Source organism: Corythoichthys intestinalis, chromosome 15 (genome assembly GCF_030265065.1).
Source record: "Corythoichthys intestinalis isolate RoL2023-P3 chromosome 15, ASM3026506v1, whole genome shotgun sequence".
NCBI classification, from domain to species: domain Eukaryota; kingdom Metazoa; phylum Chordata; class Actinopteri; order Syngnathiformes; family Syngnathidae; genus Corythoichthys; species Corythoichthys intestinalis.
This window is the reverse complement of record NC_080409.1, coordinates 47847499-47864076: the sequence shown is the minus strand read 5'-3', so window position 1 is coordinate 47864076 and position 16578 is coordinate 47847499. Positions and strand designations below refer to the sequence as shown.

Sequence of the window (16578 nt, the reverse complement as noted above, 5' to 3'; positions counted from 1 at the left end):
CGGCCGAGGGAGAACCGTAGGTGAGGGCGGTGGTCGTGACGATCCCAAGCCGAAAACGGCACTTCTCGGCCGGACACGTGAGAACCGAAGAAGACAGTGGGTCGCTGCGTGAGTCCAGCTCTGCATGAGTCTCTTCCGTGTGCTCTTGCTTACTTCAAAAATACTGCACGCACTTTGAAAATGAGAGCGCCACTGCCACCCACGGAGTGGATGTGCAAGTACACTTTATTCTCTCTAATACGGCAAAAAAAAAAAAAAAAAAGCATGTTCCCCGAGGTCACTCGCGCCCCCCCTGGCATCGCTCTGCGCCCCCCTGGGGGGGGCGCGCCCCACCATTTGAGAAGTACTGCAATAATACATTCTTAGCACAATTAGACAGATAATATAATGACATGATCACAGTACCAAACTTATGGAAACCATTGGTTTGTTTCGGCAAAGTCCCACTCCCCGCCCCCTCCTGTACTGCCTCTACACCTACGACTGCAGTCCAATCCACAGGAGCAACACCATCGTCAAGTTTGCTGATGACGCCACAGCGATTGGACTAATCTCACAGGAAAATGAGGCACATAACAGAGAGGAAGTCCACAAACTCTCAGCCTGGTGCTCAGACAACAACCTGGCCCTGAACACCACCAAAACCAAAGAGGTCATCATGGACTTCAGGAGGAACGGTACCGACCCGCTGCCCCCGTACATCAACGGCGAATGTGTGGAGAGGTTCCACACCTTCAGGTTCCTGGGAGTCCAGATCTCAGATGAACTCTCATGGACAGCAAACATAACAGTTATCATTAAGAAGGCCCATCAGCGTCTGCACTTGCTGCGAGTCCTCAGGAAGAACAAGCTGGATAGGAAGCTGCTGCTGGCCTTCTAACACTCATCCATTGAGACCCTGCTAACATACTGCATTTCCACCTGGTACGGGAGCTGCACTGCTGCAGACAGGGAGGGGCTTAAGAGGGCAGTCAAGATGGCGCAGATGATCATTGGCTGTCCTCTCCCCTCCCTTATGGACATCCACGCCTCTCGATGCTTCAGCAGAGCTCTAAACATCCTCAAGGAAAGCTCACATCCTGGTTCCCGGATGTTTAAAAGCAAGAACAAACAGATGGAGAAACAGTTTCTTTGCTATAGCCATCTCCACTCTGAATAGCCATTGTAACACCACATCACCGAATGTCCAATATTCATTTACATGCAATATACTATGTGCAATACTTACTAAGTGCAATATTCAATGCCTCACTGTCAACTTCAGCTAGTTAACTTCTATTCACACATATTCTATGTGCAATACTTATTTACATGCAAAATTAATGTGCAATATTCAATGCCGCACTGTCAACTTCAGCTACATAACTTCTATTCACACATATTCTATGTGCAATACTTATTTACATGCAATGTTAATGTGCAGTATTCAATGCCTTCACTGTCAACTGCTGCTACTTCACTTCAATTATTTGCACTGCCTGAACATAGGACTACCTCATACATATTTCATATTTATTTAGATTTTATGCTTTTATTCTTGCAAGCCACTTTGAGATTTTTACCTGTTCTGCACCCTAAAGGAATTTCATTGTACAACTGTATAATGACAATAAAGGGCTTTCTATTCTATTCTATTCTATTCTATTCTATTCTATTCTATTCTATTCTATTCTATTCTATGATTAACTCAATGGCTGCCATTTACAGTTTTTAATGTCTAATCCAAATGAACAAAGTAGTCAACTGCATCTTATCACATCTCAAAGTATTGATACGTCTGGCTCATCCATGTGATACCATACTATGCTATACTGAAGCTCTTTCCCACCTATTCAGAAAGTTCAACATCAAACTAAACCAAAACAGACAATAACAAGCACTGATGGGAACAGCAGCAGACCAAGACCTTGGTGCAAATGGAGTCATAGAAACGGTCTCAGTCGCTGAGCAAGCTAATGGAGAAGCAAAGGGAACGAGCACTTGGAATTTCGCCCGGGCGAAAATTGACATTATATGTGAATTAAAAAGAATGTGAATGATTATAGTCTTAAATCATGCATGACCGTCATAAATCATCCATCCAAATACAGATGGCTTTTGGCAGTGGGAGGGAAAAAAAGGAGGGGATTTAAGTTCCGTGACCTCAAATGGGGACACCAGGACTGAAAGTCTGTCTGTGCCGAAGTCTTCTATTATTTACCAGCTTGATATCTGATCGGAAGAGGTTTGCAGTGACTGGCCTATAGTAACTCTCAGATTTGTCAGTATTTGTATTATTGTTATTATTTTTTTCTTGAGAAATATCATGCATTAGCGCAAGTGTACTTTGGTAAAATAGCAAATCATGTGATAAACTTTTATTATACAACTCCTAGCAAAAAGTATGGAATCACCAGTCTCGGACGAGCACTCAGTCAGTCATGTAGAACAAATTCAGATAAAAAGCTTGAAAAAATAATGAATTACTTCAAAAGTGCAACTCTTTAGCATTCAGAAACACTAAAAGAAGTGAATAAAAAACATTGTGGAGTCAAGAATCAAGATTCTGCATTGGACAAGGTGATGATACTGGAACTTTGGTTTGGTGCTGTTCCAGTGAGATTTTACAAAGATGACATCTCATCTGACCAAAGCACACCGTCCCGGTTGAAGCCTGGGACCGTGTGTATTTTTGTGTGAGACCAAGATTGAGCTTTTTGGCAACAAACACTCTAAGTGGGTCTGGTGTGCCACGAAAGATGCGCATGCTGAAAAGCACCTCATACCCACTGTGAAGTATGGGGGTGGGTCAGTGATGCTGTGGGGCTGTTTCGCTTCCAAAGGCCCTGGGAACCTTGTTAGGCTGCATGGCATCATGAATGCTTTGAAATACCAGGACATTTTAAATCAAAATCTGTTCCCCTCTGCTCGAAAGCTGAAGATGGGTTGTGACTGGGTCTTTCAGCAAGACAATGACCCTAAACATAAGGCCAAATCTACACAGAAATGGTTCACCAGACACAAAATCAAGCTCCTCCCATGGCCATCTCAGTCCCCAAACCTTGTTTTGTTGGCAAAAGGGGGTTGTACACAAAGTATTACCACCAGTAGTTCTAATAATTGTGACACACATTATTTGATGTCAAATAATTTTTTTCTTTATGTGGGATTTTTTTCCCCACTGAATGAATGCACTTGTATTGAAGGTTGGATTTTTCTCTTTTTTTCCATTAAGGTCCCATATTATTTGAATTTTAAAAAAATATTAGAAGCTAAAAAACTCATCTTTTTCAGGGGTGCCAATAATTATGAAGGGCACTGTATATTTTCCCTGCACTTGCTCTATAAAAGTAACATTTACTGACCACCACAATGTTTTTTATTCATTTCTTTTAGTGTTTCTGAATGCTAAAGAGTTGCACTTTTGAACTAATTCATTATTTTTTTCAAGCTTTTTATCTGAGTTTGTTCTACATGATCAAATGTCTGAGTGAGTGCTCGTCCGAGACTGGTGATTCCATACTTTTTGCTAGGGGTTGTAATTCTGAAGCTGAATGATATTGTAAAAACATGTTTGTACTGTATTATCATCACCATGTGCAGGTGTTCCTAATGTTGTGTCCGCTGAGTGCGATGACGCAACAGATGTCGTCTTGCTTTAGGAGGGTTCTCAGGCTGGAGGGAAACAAGCATGCCCGCAGAAGCGTCCCAAGTTTACACAGTCCAATTTAGAGCTGAATCCCGCAGGGGAAACTTTGTCCGCTTTAACCTTTTAACCTCATTTTCCACTCCTGAGAGCAGATCACATCATTGCTCCCCTTCCGCTTGTCCCTTTAGCAGAAATACACTATGACAGGATGTACCGTATAAACAAGTGTTATTAGTATATTAATATAGTACGTATAGTCCCTGGGTTACGACATACTCAACTTACGCGATTTGGACTCCACGACGCCGGAGTCTCGTCCGCCATTTTAGCTCCAGTGTTGGTTTTTGGCAGCCCTTTTAATTTTCGTTTTAGTCTTAGTCTTTTGGACAATAATACTTATTAGTTTTAGTTATATTTTAGTCATCTCAAATAGTGTTTGTCTTTGTTTTTGTTGACGAAAACTAATTATGACTAATTTAGTCTAGTTTTATTCGACTTTTACTTAAAATGTTTTCATCTGTTAGAAAAAAAAAATTTACTCCAAAAAGGTTTTCAACTATTTTGAATGAACATTGTAGCATCTACAACGACAACACCAATTTGGTGATAAAACGCACTTTGCAGGAAAACATTATTATTATTTTCAATTAATTACCGTAATTTTCGGACTATAAGCCGCTACTTTTTTCCTTCATTTTGAATCCTGTGACTTATAGTCCAGTGCGGCTTATTTGTTGATTTGTTCGGGTAAATAGTAGGGCTGTCAAACGATTACAGTTTTTAATGGAGTTAATTACAGCTTAAAAATTATTTCAATTATTTTGCAATTCAAACCATCTATAAAATATGCCATATTTTTCTGTAAATTATTTTTGGAATGGAAAGGTAAGACACGATGGATATATACATTCAACATACGGTACATAAGTACTGTATTTGTTTATTATAACAATAAATCAACAAGATGGCATTAACATTATTAACATTCTGTTAAAGCGATCCATGGATAGAAAGACTTGTACTTCTTAAAAGATAAATGTTAGTACAAGTTATAGAAATTTTATATTAAAACCCCTCTTAATGTTTTCGTTTTAATAAAATTTGTTAAATTTTCAATCAAAAAATAAACTAGTAGCCCGCCATTGTTGATGTCAATAATTACACAATGCTCATGGGTGCTTAAGCCCATAAAATCAGTCGCACCCAAGCGCCAGCAGAGGGCGACAAAACTCCAAAAAACACAAGTAACAAGTTGACATGACACTGTGCTGTCATTTTAATCTGTTTGAGCGGGGCATGTGCGTTAATTGCGTCAAATATTTTAACGTGATTAATTTAAACAATTAATTACCGCGCGTTAACGCGATAATTTTGACAGCCCTAGTAAATAGGTAACACTTTATTTGAAGGCGGCGTCATAAGACTGTCATAAAACTGTCATAATTATGACATGACACCATCGTGGTCATCACTGAATGCTTATGTCATTGTCATCCGGCAAATTATGTCACTAGCTCCATTTCCAACCTGGAGCTTTTACATAAAGTGAGATAATTTATCGGATAACACTAAATCACATCTGTTGTAAGCATTCATTAATGCTCATGACAGTGTTATGTCATAGTTATTATTGTCTAATGAGTCTTATGGCACCACTGTCAACAAAAGTGTTACTAAATACCATAATTCTCAATTAATGAAACAACTAGAAGAGTAACTGAAGAATTAGCACATACCATAAATTTGCTAATTATTCATTCGGTTACTGTTCCAGTTGTTTCATTTAGTAACACTTTATTTGATAGTGGCGTCATAAGACTGTCATAAGACGGTCATATTTATAACATGACACTATCATGGTCATTACTGAATGCTTATGGCAGATGTCAGTGTCATCCCTGTCCTTCAAAAGTGAGATAATTTGCCAGATAACACTAAATGAATCACAAAAATCTGTTATAAGCATTCATTAATGCACATTACAGTGTCATGTCATAGTTATGATTATGATTTTTTTTGTTACTTACACCTTTAGCGCTGCAATGCATGCTAGGAGGCATTTTGGACAACAACGGTGTTGACAGCAGGTGGCGGCAAAGATTAACTGTCTCCCCCGAGGGAGCAGTGATGGCCAAATGAAGCTTCTTGAAGCAATGAAGCTTTGAACCAATTGGCCGCAAATGGTAGTTCATTTGGTCTCATGAAAGTCTTATGATCCCACTGTCAAATAAAGTTATCGGTTAATATCTTTTGTGTATGAATATCCCATAATACAGCGTTTTCATGTCGCATTTGGTGGGTGGCGGCTTATGTAGGTGCGCCTTATAGTGCGAAAATTACGGTAATTGCCATTTCTTTTTTAATTCACATCTTTAGAGTGTATCTCAATTAGTGTTGTCCGATATTATCGGGTAGCAATAATGTCAGCCGCTAAAAGCATTTTACAATGATAACACTGACATCAGCTTTTTATTATCGGTTTTGGGTCATTATGCGGTTATCGGTTAAAAAGTCATTATCGGACAATTCTAATTTCAATATATAGTATTAGAGCATAATGGTTACCGCATTGGTTGTTTCTTTACTCAGTGCTGTCCGTCACTTAAAAAAAAAAAATCATTAAAATTAATGATTGTCACCCTGATAGTTAAGGCCAATGATGATGGATGAGGTGTTACACTGGCATGAACATAATGACGCCCACTCAGGGCATTGATCCCGCGACGTAAATAGGATGGCAGTGACGTTTTGCCAGAGCCGGGCAGCTAGGTCAGAGGTTTTGTGCTGGTGGCGTGCTTTGTGACAATTAGCTAGCAGATTGACTGGCAGAGGGATGATATAATGATGATGAGAGAGAGGAGGATGACGAGGATGGATGGATGAGAGTCACAGATGTACTGCAGTCACACATACAGTGGAGTGTGATTTTTTGAATAAGCGCATTCTGGTGGGGAATAAGCTCATAATAATATATTGGTATTTGGCTGCTATAAATGGCTTAATGTAATCACTGTGGTTAATTACTTTCAATATAACTTAATTATTGATTCGCCAAAGTCAGGCGAATGTGCCACTACATCAAGTGTTTTATAAACAACAATTCAATTCTATCATAGCTGAAATGTAGTCAAATCTGCGTTACTGATTGCTACAGAAGGTGATCCCGGGTATGCATATTTAATGAAGGACAAAGGTCTCACCAGTTTCCCCATGCAGCGCTGCTGTCCGACGCCGTTCTCGCACTTGTGGTGGAGGCTCATCTTGCAGGCTTTACAGCGCAGGCCGTGCTTCGCCGTGTTGCCAGCCAAGAATACCACGTGTTTTGCTGTGGTACCTAACAAACACAAACAATGCTGATGGATAAGGACATTTTAGCATATGCTGTCCATCTGTATTCCTGAGTCTTCGCTTTGCATAGCATGCATTTACAGATTTGCCTGTCCATACATTTTTCAGTTCTTCTGTCAATGTTGAAAACACAACTGCTACTACAAAAACAGCGTTCAATTTCAACTACAGTGTGTGTTGGAGTTTTTGTATTGGGAATAAAAGCACCTGTGTATTTTAATGCAAATCCCCACAGCTAGACAGCGCAGTGACACACAAACACATTTGAAAACTAGGGCTGTCAAAATTATCGCGTTAACAGGCGGTAATTAATTTTTAAAATTAATGACGTTAAAATATTCGACGCGATTAACGCACATGCCCTGCTCAAACAGATTAAAATGACAGCACAGTGTAATGTCTAGGGTTGTTCCGATCATGTTTTTTTTGCTTCCGATCCGATCCCGATCGTTTTAGTTTGAGTATCTACCGATCCGATTGCTTTTTTTTTTTTGCTCCCGATTCAATTCCAATCATTCCCGATAATTTTTCCCGATCATATACATTTTGGCAATGCATTAAGAAAAAAATGAATAAAACTCGGACGAATATATACATTCAACGTACAGTGCATAAGTACTGTATTTGTTTATTATGACAATGAATCCTCAAGATGGCATTTACATTATTAACATTCTTTCTGTGAGAGGGATCCACGGATAGAAAGACTTGTGACTTTGTATATTGTGACTAAATATCTAGTGTATTTCCTGAGCTTGCAGTAAATGATACTGTGGCCATGCCCAAATGCATGATGGGAAGTGGAACCATGACTGTGCGTAGTGCTACCAATTGATATATCTTCTCTGCGTTGGGAAATAACATAAGGTGTTAAGAAAAAGATCAATTGCTACCTTGCTTCCCCACATTGCTTCCCATGATATTTCTAATCGTAGGGAAAGGGATTGTAAGGCTTTAGCCAATTAAAAAAAGGCTCCAAAGGTTGCCAAAATTCACTCTACTCATTTACGCTGCCTTTTATCACTCTACAAAGGTAAAACGGCACCATTACAGATTGAGCACGACAATGCGTGAGTGGGTCGTGCAGCGCATGCAATAATTGCGTTAAATATTTTTTAAAGTGCTACATTTTTTAAAAAATGAATTACCACTGTTATTGGGATAAATCTGATAACCCTACCTTAAACCTAAACTAAAGACTCTGGATGAGTGTAACATATTATGTCTGTAACGTTAAACACAATTAGAAAACGATTTAATTTTAAAAAAAATTTAAAAAGGCACGGCCGATATTTTTTTGCCGATTCCGATACTTTGAAAATGACGCGATCGATTGGGACATCTCTAGTAATGTCCACTTGTTACTTGTGTTTTTTGGAGTTTTGTCGCCCTCTGCTGGCGCTTGGGTGTGACTGATTTTATGGGTTTCAGCACCCATGAGCATTGTGTAATTATTGACATCAACAATTGCGGGCTACTAGTTTATTGTTTGATTGAAAATTTTACAAATTTTATTAAAACGAAAACATTAAGAGGGGTTTTAATATGAAATTTCTATAACTTGTACTAACATTTATCTTTTAAGAGCACAAGTCCTTCTATCCATGGATCGCTTTAACAGAATGTTAATAATGTTAATGCCATCTTGTTGATTTGTTGTTATAATAAACAAATACAGTACTTATGTACCGTATGTTGAATGTATATATCCGTCTTGTGTCTTATCTTTCCATTCCAACAATAATTTCCAGAAAAATATGGCATATTTTATCGATGGTTTGAACTGCGATTTATTATGATTAATTAATTTTTAAGCTGTAATTAACTCGATTAAAAATTTTAATCGTTTGACAGCCCTGTTGAAAACTAAAACCTCCAATAAGCTTTGGTTTAACAGCTGCTTTTCACAACACTTAAATTAATAGTACACGAATATCCAACAATAAATAAATAAATAAATACAATATGGCTACAATTAGATATGTCCCGATCGACATCCCGATCGATCGGGTCCGATGACGTCATTTTCAAAGTATCGGAACCGGCAAAAAAAATATCGGACATGCCTTTTTAATTAAATTGTTTTCTAATTGTATTTAACGTTACAGACATAATATGTTACACTCATCCAGAGTCTTTAGTTTAGGCTTAAGGTAGGGTTATCAAATATAGCTCGATAATGGCAGTAATGAATTTTTTAAAAAATGTATCACGTTAAAATATTTAACGCAGTTAATGCATGCGCTGCACGACCCACTCACGCATTGTCGCGCTCAATCTGTAGTGGTGCCGTTTTACCTATATAGAGAGCTCAAAGGCAGCTTAAAATGAGTAGAGTGAATTTTGGCAGCCTTTGCAGCCTTTTATTAATTGGCTAAAGCCTTGCAATCCCTCTCCCTACGATTTGAAATATCGTGGGAAGCAATGTGGGGAAGAAAGTTAGAGAGTTGATCTTTTTCTTTACACCCAATGTTATTTCCCAACGCAGAGAAGATATATCAAGCACTACGCACAGTCATGGTTGCACTTCCATTCATGCATTTGGGCATGGCTACAGTATAATTTACTGAAAGCTCAACAAATACACTAGATGGCAATATTTAGTCACAATATACAAAGTCACATTTATCCTTTAAGAATTACAAGTCTTTCTACCCATGGATCCCTCTCACAGAAAGAATGTTAATAATGTAAATGCCATCTTGAGGATTTATTGTCATAATAAACAAATACAGTACTTATGTACTGTATGTTGAATGTATATATTCGTCAGAGTTTTATTCATTTTTTTCTTAATGCATTGCCAAAATGTATATGATTAAGAAAAATTATCGGATATGATTGGAATTTCGGATCGGGAAATATCGGGATCGGCAGATACTCAAACTAAAACGATCGGGATCGGATCGGGAGCACAAAAAAAAAAAAACATGATCGGAACAACACTAGCTACAATGCAAGTGTCTGTTATCTAAAATACCTTGACATACATTTACTGATCTTGTATCTCAAATCATTATGTAAGGAAACAAAAAGGCAAAGGGAATAAAATCGCGAAGGACGCCGCCACGCTTCCGTCATTGCCATCTTTGCACGTTCAAATTGCAGCTTCTGCTGCTATTCTTGGCTTTAAATAAACCTGTGAAAAATGACACGCAGAGCAATCGAAATGTGACAGGTCCTGAGAAATGTGACACATACGTGCTATTCTGTTAAAAAGTATTAACCCACCAAGCGCTTTTAACCTGCTTGACACTTGCATGAGAAAATTAGGTATGAAATCAGCTAATTACATACTGTATGATAATTGGTGACGATGTAAACATATCAGTTCTATTCACAATCCCATATGCAGTTAGTCCCTGGGTTACGAACAAGTTCCGTTCCTAAGCTGGCAACGTCACACAAATTTCCACGTAGGTCAGAATGAATCCTTTGAGTACCCCTAAATACCCTCTAATTCTCAAACTAACGATCTAAAAACATTTATTATACATCATATTACCGTAATTTCTGGACTATAAGGCGCATCGACTATAAGCTGCCAGCCACCAAATTTGACATGAAACCGGCATTTGTTCATAGATAAGCCGCACTGGACTATAAGCCGCAGTTGTCTTCATTTTATTTTGGGATATCTACACCAAAAGATATTAACTGGTAACACTTCATTTGACAATGGCATCATAAGACTGTCATGAAACCAAATAAACCACCATTAAGCTTTGAACCAATTTGGTGCAAAGCCTTATTGTTTTAAAAATCCTCATTTGGCCATCGCTGCTCCCTTGGGGGAGACAGTCAACCTCTGCTGCCACCTGCTGTCAACACTGTTGTCATCCAGCATTCCTCCTAGCATGCGTTGCGGCGCTACGGATGTAAAAACAATCAAAATTCATGTCCTGTGCTAATTATGTCTTCAGTTACTGTTCCAGTTGTTTCATTAATTGCTAGTTATGGTATTTGGTAACATTTTCTTGGATAGTGGTATCATAATACTGTCATAATTACATGACACTGTCATAGGCATTATTGAATGCTTATAATAGATGTCGGTTAGTGTCATCCAGCAAATTATCTCACTTTTGAATGGACGTAAAAGATCTGAGCTGGACATAAATGGAGTTAGGGACATAATATGCAACATGACACATTTTGACATATGTCATAATAATTCAGTAATGCCCATGATAGTGTCGTGTCATTTCATAATTATGACGTTCTTATGACAGTCTTATGATGCCGCTGTCAAACAAAGTGTTACCTATTAACCCAAATAAATCATCAAATAAGCCCCACTGGACTATAAGCCGCAGGATTCAAAATGAGGGAAAAAAGTAGCGGTTTATAGTCCAAAAATAAGGGTAGTAACATAAATTCAAAAAATAAGATAGCCAAATAGACATTACTTCCCCCCAATCACAACCAGTGTTGTTAATAACGGCGTTAGACTATAAAGGCGTTACTAACAGCGTTATTTTCTTCAGTAGTGAGTAATCTAATTAATTACTTTTCTCCTCTTGGCAACGCCGTTACCATTACTGAGGCGGGAAAGGCGTGCGTTACGATGTTGGTTGACTGACGCGAGAAAAGTCTGAAAAAGACGGACTCACGAAGACGAGAGCGCAGAGTAGGAATGGGTAGGAGGCAATGGAGTGTGACGCCGTTGCAAACGCAATGCTACTATGCTAGGTGGCTCCAATAATACTGACCGATACCCTACAAACTACGGCCACATGATGCTTCAGTGGCATTAGCAACATGTATAATAAAGAACTAGATGCGTTAGTAAACAGCCGCCATCTTAAAGCAGTAGACTTCTCATGAAGGGTCTGTTGTAAAGAACCTTCCTAGCGAACCTAAGTAACTTTTTATCTAAAATCCTAAATCGGCAAAACGTAACTTAAATCTATCTTTAAATGATGAAACAGTTTTAAAACTTAGACATCTTGAAAATAGACACAAGGGAACTAATGCAATAACGTGAGCAATTTTAACAACTTTAACGCTTGATTCACAACATTAAATGACTTCCACACATGGCAAAGGTTACTGTCTAGTTATCGCAATATCCGCAATACCCCTGTTTCGAGTTAAGTTTAGGGTAAAGAATCGGGCTAGGGTAGGGTAACCAAACGTCCTATTTTGCCCGGACAAGTCCTACTTTCACGTAGTATCCTCGTCGTCCGGGCGGGTTTTATAAATTCATAAAAATGTCTGTATTTTGTTATTTTTCACGGCACCAATTGGAAGAGAATCCCTCCGGCCGCTGGGTAGCAGTGCCTGCCTGCGATGACATGACTCCTAGTAGTAAGGGGGGAAGGAGTAGATCTTCTTGTTTTTGTTGGCAGTTTACACCTATCATGAGGCATTACCGCCATCTACTGGGTCGACGATTTGGCCACAACGCCTGCCCAGTTGTTAAGTTTTAATGATAAATACGTGTATAATGGCAACTGTTGACTTCTGTCGGAGCTTTGACTGTAAAATCCCGTTTGGTGTCGCATCGCTGCGCTGCCGATTATTGTAAACTTTCATAGCAAAGTTTGATTTTTGCCTCAGCTAGCTATCAATAAGCTAAACCACGCTAGGCATTATGGGAAACGTAGTTTTTGATCTGCTACGTTTGGAAACATTCTGGTTGCATAGTTTGTCAGTTTATTTCGGTTATTGTTTGTGTGCAATCTGGAAAATTGAATGAGAATATCAATTGAATGGGAATAACAATTTGTCAAGGACAATTGTAGTGTTAGTAATTTTATAAAAATGTTTAGTTGGCACATAGCCTACTGTGTGTATGTGTATTGACTGGACTACATTTCCATGGGTCTGCATATATATATACTAGGGCTGTCAAACGATTAAAATTTTTAATCGAGTTAATTACAGCTTAAAAATTAATTAATCGTAATTAATCGCAATTCAAACCATCTATAAAATATGCCATATTTTTCTGTAAATTATTGTTGGAATGGAAAGATAAGACACAAGATGGATATATACATTCAAAATACAGTACATAAGGACTATTTGTTTATTATAACAATAGATCAACAAGATGGCATTAACATTATTAACATTCTGTTAAAGCGATCCATGGATGGAAAGGCTTGTAGTTCTTAAAAGAAAAATGTTAGTACAAGTTATAGAAATTTTATATTAAAACCACTCGTAATGTTTTTGTTTTAATAAAATTTGTAAAATTTTCAAATCAAAAAATAAACTAGTAGCCCGCCATTGTTGATGTCAATAATTACTTACACAATGCTCATGGGTGCTGAAGCCTATAAAATCAGTCGCACCCAAGCGCCAGCAGAGGGCGACAAAACTCCCAAAAACACAACAAGTGGGCATTTCACTGTGCTGCCATTTTAATCTGTTTGAGCAGGGCATGTTCGTTAATTGCGTCAAATATTTTAACTTGATTAATTAAAAAAGATTAATTACCGCTCGTTAACGCGATAATTTTGACAGCCCTAATTATATTATATTGTCTTACTTATTTATTTATTTATTTTTTAACTTTTGTTCCGTGAAGAATCCAGAAAGGGTTATTTGATTGTGGTTTTCTGAAAAACAATACATTTTTATATTTAGGCACTCGTGCATTCGTCACACTTTTTCTGTTACAAACTGACCCCGGCCCCTCATCAGAGAAGGGAAGGGTTATGTGGCCTTCACAGGAAAAAGTTTGGGGACCCCTGGTGTAGAACATGAAAAGCAATGTCAGTTACTTTGCTGAGTAACTAATTGCTTTTAGAATGAGGTAACTGAGTTGCTAACACAATTACTTTTTGGAAGAAGTCATTTGTAACTGTAACTAATTACTTTTTTAAAAGTAAGATTAACAACACTGAATATTTGAGTTGTCGATTTCCAAATATGGCATCGTAAACCAAGATGAAAATACAGCCTGCACTATTAATAATGGTTGCTAGTGTTCTACACAAAGGAGGTCAGTTTGTTTAATTGTTCTGTCTGCAGTTGCGTATTGATTGGTTAATGTGCACCCACGCTCTGCCCATGTGAAAATGTGGACAAGCGAATGCACTATTGATTACTGTTGGGTTTTTTTAGCTCAGTGGTATGGCAAATGGCAAAGTAGCCTACAAATACTTAATTCCCTGTAATTTGGTAAATTTGTCAGGTGTCTGTACAAAGTGTGAAAACAAATCTAGCAATCCGTTTCTTTCACACGTGCTGACTGCAATGAGAACTGCCTTACCAAATATGACCCTTCGCTTCTGTGGCTACAGTGAGATAGAAAACCATGAGAAACGTGATCTTAGTTTAAAACCTGGCCAGGTGACACAGATCGCCGTGACAACAGCGGCGTTTCAGCACCACCAGAGCAACCGGGATCATTTTTTAGGTCAGTCTGAATCAGGTCACATTAACTGAGGTTAACTGAGGTCGTATCATCATCGAGCTTTACTTTAAACAATGCAAATGTGTGAGCTATAATGGTAATAATGACATTTAAGTTAGGGTGACCAAACGTCCTCTTTTGCCCGGACAAGTCCTACTTTCACGTAGTATCCTCGTCGTCCGGGCGGGTTTTATAAATTCATAAAAATGTCCGGTTTTTATGATTTTTCACGGGACCAATTTGAAGAGAATCCCTACGGCCGCTGGGTGGCAGCATTTGACATGGCTCCTACTAGAAGGGAGGGATGGAGTAGTTCTTCTTGTTTTTGTTGGTAATTTGCCCCTATCATGAGGCATTACCGCCATCTACTGGGTTGACGATTTGGCCACAACGCCTGCCCATTTGTTAAGATTTTTACGATAAATACGTATATATAATGGCAACTGTTGACTTCTGTCGGAGCTTTGACTGTAAAATCCCGTTTGGTGTTGCATCGTTGCGCTGATGATGATTGTAAACTTTTATAGCAAAGTTTGATTTTTGCCTCAGCTAACTATCAGTAAGCTAAACCACACTATGCATTATGGGAATCGTAGTTTTGAACTGCTACATTTGGAAACATGCTGGTTGAATAGTTTGTCAGTTTTTTTCGGTTATTGTTTGCGTGCAATCTAGAACATTGAATGAGAATATCAATTAAATGGGAATAACAATTTGTCAAGGACAATTGTCGCTATAGTAACTTATAAAATGTTTAGTTGGTACTGGTAGTTGGGCCTACTGTGTGTATGTTTTTTGACTGGACTACATTTCCATGGGTCTGCATTTCATATATATATCTATATATATATACATTTATATATATATATATATATTTTTTTTTTTTTCAAAATGCATTTCTCCATCCAGAGTGAGGGGGCACACTTTAAATATATTAAAGTGATATAGGCATCTTTGAGTGAACTTGGAGTAAAATTCAAGTATCTTGAGGCCGGGCTGAGTGTCCTCTTTTTTGGAAACCAAAATATGGTCACCCTAATTTAAGTACATAAATTGTCAGATGCTCTGACACTTTTACACATAAAAAACTACAAGGAGACATCTAACAAAATTTCTGTTATGATACAGTTGTACGCTCATAAGTCAAAGGAATCAGTTAAACGATTCTTGTATGCCTTGGCATCACTGTCTTTTCACTCAAATACTTCCTTCAGGTAGTTTAGATAAGGCAGTTATAGTACACTCATGTCTTTGTCACACTGCTGTCCATCAGCTTATTTGGTCTGACTCACTCCAACATGCAGAGCAGAACAATACGCCTCCATGCTACCATCTTAGCGAACCACAAATTGACAGTTGGGAAATGGCAGGTGGGCTGGGAAGGGGGACCCTGATTTTTCAACACACTAGTATATTGTGAACGCTACCACATTGATCCCTCGTTTTTCGTGGTTAATGGGGACCAGAAGCCATAGAAAAATGCTTGTCTTTCTTGAATGCTTCATTGAGTGAGTCCACTTAAATCCGATCAAGCTGCTCACTTATGCTACGTCTACACTAGGACAGTTAATTTTCTCCAGGGTATTTTGACGACTATTTTTATACCTGTACGCACTACGTTTAAGGTGCGTTTAAGGCCCCCCCCCCCCGCTTCTGCAAGGTACGCCTGCATTTGCGCAAACTTCGCATGCGTAGAAAGAAGCAGCCTCGTGTGTTACGTCATCACCCGCGTGCTTTACCTCTGAACTGGAAACTAATTATTCGCCAGCGCAAAATTTCGAAATTACTACACCTTCTACACCAGGGGTTGGGAACTCCGTTTTGTGATCAGTTTTTTTTTTCGTGAACGCAATTGAACTCATCACGCAGGAGCCAGAATGAAAGGAGGGCATGCTCAATTTTTACAAGCAGTCACCGAGTTGTGATTGAAATAAATCGTTAGAAAACAACAACCAAAGCCTGACATCATTGCCTAGGGCCCACAGCCAGCAAGGGCCCCCGGAGGGCCAACAGATTTAGCACACGCAGCTTTACTGCATTGTCGCAGCGAGTGTAGGGAGTGTTTCAATACCATGGAATCATTTGGCAGATTATCTAACGATTCTGTTATCAATCCCAATCAGCACTAACCATGTCACGTAGATTATATATGTTCAAGAAAGTCCAATCACCTATTAATACCACATGCTTGTTTAAAGAGTGACTCACCAAGTACTCTTTGGAATGTCCTTGC

The 16578-nt window shown here is 38.6% G+C and overlaps 1 protein-coding gene across 1 annotated transcript in view; it reads right to left on the bottom strand.

Annotated features, from left to right (window-relative positions):
- The window catches only part of stac (SH3 and cysteine rich domain), a 74070-nt gene that overhangs the window by 30936 nt on the left and 26556 nt on the right, over positions 1-16578 (bottom strand). The window contains exon 3 of the mRNA XM_057859482.1: positions 6829-6962. Within this exon, the coding sequence (XP_057715465.1) occupies positions 6829-6962 (134 nt within the window). The remainder of the gene's footprint in view (positions 1-6828; positions 6963-16578) is intronic.